The sequence below is a fragment of the Lipotes vexillifer genome, unplaced genomic scaffold, assembly GCF_000442215.2.
Source record: "Lipotes vexillifer unplaced genomic scaffold, Lipotes_vexillifer_v1.1 scaffold477, whole genome shotgun sequence".
Classification (NCBI taxonomy): domain Eukaryota; kingdom Metazoa; phylum Chordata; class Mammalia; order Artiodactyla; family Lipotidae; genus Lipotes; species Lipotes vexillifer.
The window spans coordinates 1,332,041-1,334,699 of NW_006770652.1; the positions used below are offsets into that span (position 1 = coordinate 1,332,041).

The window sequence follows — 2,659 nt, forward strand, 5'->3', positions numbered from 1 at the left end:
AGGGAAAGATGCCTGCAACAGAAACATGGCTTTTTATAAGTTTCAACCTATCTCAGTCTGCAACTGCAATTAAGTTGTACAAAGGCAAATAATAAATAAATAAATAAATAAACAAACAAACAAACAAACTCCAGCAAATCAGCCAAGCGAGAACAAGCTGAGTTCTGTGTTGTGGAAAAGAAAAGAAAAAAAATCTCTTGTACATAAACAGGATTCTTTTTACTCGCTTACCCTCACTTATTTTTGGACAATTTCCCCTACCTGGCAAACAGTGGTAACCCCCCGTGTGCCTCTTGGCATTTGTGTCTCACAGTTTTAAACATAAATTATAGCTAAGGAGTCAGGAAGAAACTTCCTCTATAATAACCTATTTTTCATGCTAGCAAATCATTAGCGTGGGGGAATTTCCACTTGGAACTTCTCATCAAACCTTCTGTACTTGGTTGATTTTCCTCTTTAATAAAACAAAAATCACTGAGCTTGGAAAATACATCTTTCCAATTGAAAACACAATTAGGACAGGGCAAGCTGTTTGAAATTATACCAACAGTTTGTAAATGTCATGCCCGATGCGCCAGCCAGCATGTGGCAGTTGGGTCTTGCCTACTTCAGGGTTTTGAGAATTATTTATAGCACGTTTTCTCTATTTCCAAAGCCTTTTCCAGAGAAACTGTACTCTCGTAGACGTGTGTGTTTCTAAACATTTGTCCTATTAGCACTGTTTCACCACAGTCTGCTCAAAGCCTTTTCTTGTCCCTTGGAGACCATTTCAATACATGGGTCAGAAGTCCCAGCCAGGAACCTTTGCCAGATTAATCAACTCATTCAATATTCATCTTGAATATGCTAAGTCACTTCCAATACCGAATGGTTTAACACACGTGCCTGTGTCACTTGAATCAGAAAGGCTACTGAAAACAACTTTACATTTGCTTGAATGTTTAGATGTTAAAATAAGCATGTATGTGAATCTGGGAGGACAGGGGGCAGGAAGGAGGGAGAAAGAAGGCCGCGAAACTAATACTGTCATGTTAGTAAGCATTTATATGTCAGTAAAATTCTTTTAACTCCTAGCATGGTTACACTGGAATAAACAGAGAAAAGGGAAGGACTACGTGCCACTGCCATTTGGAAACAACACACTCAGACTTGAAAAGTTAAAGGCTGGCGAAAAGGAAGCCCTCGGAGGGTAAAGCAGATGAGTCGGTAGGAGACACCTGGTATAAAGCGTGAGACTAGTACTAGAATACATCTTCACTAGGACGACCTACTGAACTAGCTTCTGCCTGCCCTCCCTACAAACAATACTTACTTGATAGTCTCACCAAGACAGTCCTTCTAGAAGAGTTCTTTTCACTCAAGTTAAGATTTAAAGATGAGACAGCATTGGTTGGAACTACAGGATATTATTTCAAAACTAAGCTGGACTTATTTTGATTACTTTTTGTTCCATGCTTATAAAAGTGGTTCATGTCAAAGGCACCCACCCACTTGTGTGCCAGGTCCAGGATGCTCTGCCTTGTCACTCCTGGAAGAATGATGCCATCTAGCGGAGGAGTTGCCAGTTCTTCCTCTGTCAATTAGAAATTGGAATAGTTTCAAACTTTATTAGCCATGCCTTTTATCAACAGCCATTAAAAAAAAAAAGTTTCTTGCAGTTTTGCTGGTAATAAACATGAAAAGGAGGTCACTGTTCTGCATTGTCAAATTTTCCAAATCAACTCATACTTCAGGTAGATCCTTAAGTTTAAAAAAAAAAAAAAAAAGGAACAAGAAAGGAAATCAGTCATCCTACCACCTTCAATTTATCCTTAACCTGTGAAAAATGAGATGGCTTCCCACTAACAAACAGTAAGAGTTATAAAATACTCTTAAGAGAGATATGGGAACATATATATATGTATAACTGACTCACTCTGTTATAAAGCAGAAACTAACACACCATTGTAAAGCAATTATACCCCAATAAAGATGTTAAAAAAATAAAAAATTAAAAAAAATAAAAAAAATAAAAAAAAAAATACTCTTAAGAGGAACATTCCAAAGTCAAAATTTACCTCAGTGGATTAAAGCTGGTTAGTAATTAGGATAATGTAGATAGACCCTTACTCAGAAACACTGGGCATTACCAAACCTTCTGTGAATACTGTGGAGAAACCCAGCCCTAAGCGGTGTCCGTGCCCACGCAGGCCATCACTGCTCCCACACTGGCCTTTGACAAGTCTATCCAGAGTGATTTTCAAGCCTGGAGATGTTGACTTCACCCTCTGAGATTCAGATGTAATGGGCTCAGGCATGTATATGGCTAACAAAGAAATAATAAAGAAAGAAGGGGCTTCCCTGGTGGTACAACGGTTAAGAATCCGCCTGCCAATGTAGGGGACACGGGTTCGAGCCCTGGTCCGGGAAGATCTCACATGCCGCAGAGCAACTAAGCCCGTGAGCCACAACTACTGAGCCTGTGCTTTAGAGCCTGCAAATCACAACTACTGAGCCCGCAAGCCTAGAGCCCGTGCTCCGCAACAAGAGAAGCCACGGCAATGAGAAACCTGCGCACTGCAACGAGGAGTAGCCCCCGCTCGCCACAACTAGAGAAAGCCTGCACGCAGCAACGAAGACCCAATGCAGCCAAAACTAAATAAATAAATTAAAAAAAAAA

General features: G+C 40.1%; 1 protein-coding gene across 2 annotated transcripts in view; it reads right to left on the bottom strand.

Annotated features, from left to right (window-relative positions):
* The window catches only part of BCAT1 (branched chain amino acid transaminase 1), a 66,891-nt gene that overhangs the window by 15,167 nt on the left and 49,065 nt on the right, over positions 1 to 2,659 (bottom strand). For both annotated transcript variants that reach the window (XM_007446271.1, XM_007446272.1), the window contains exon 8: positions 1,488 to 1,573. In XM_007446271.1, the coding sequence (XP_007446333.1) occupies positions 1,488 to 1,573 (86 nt within the window). The remainder of the gene's footprint in view (positions 1 to 1,487; positions 1,574 to 2,659) is intronic.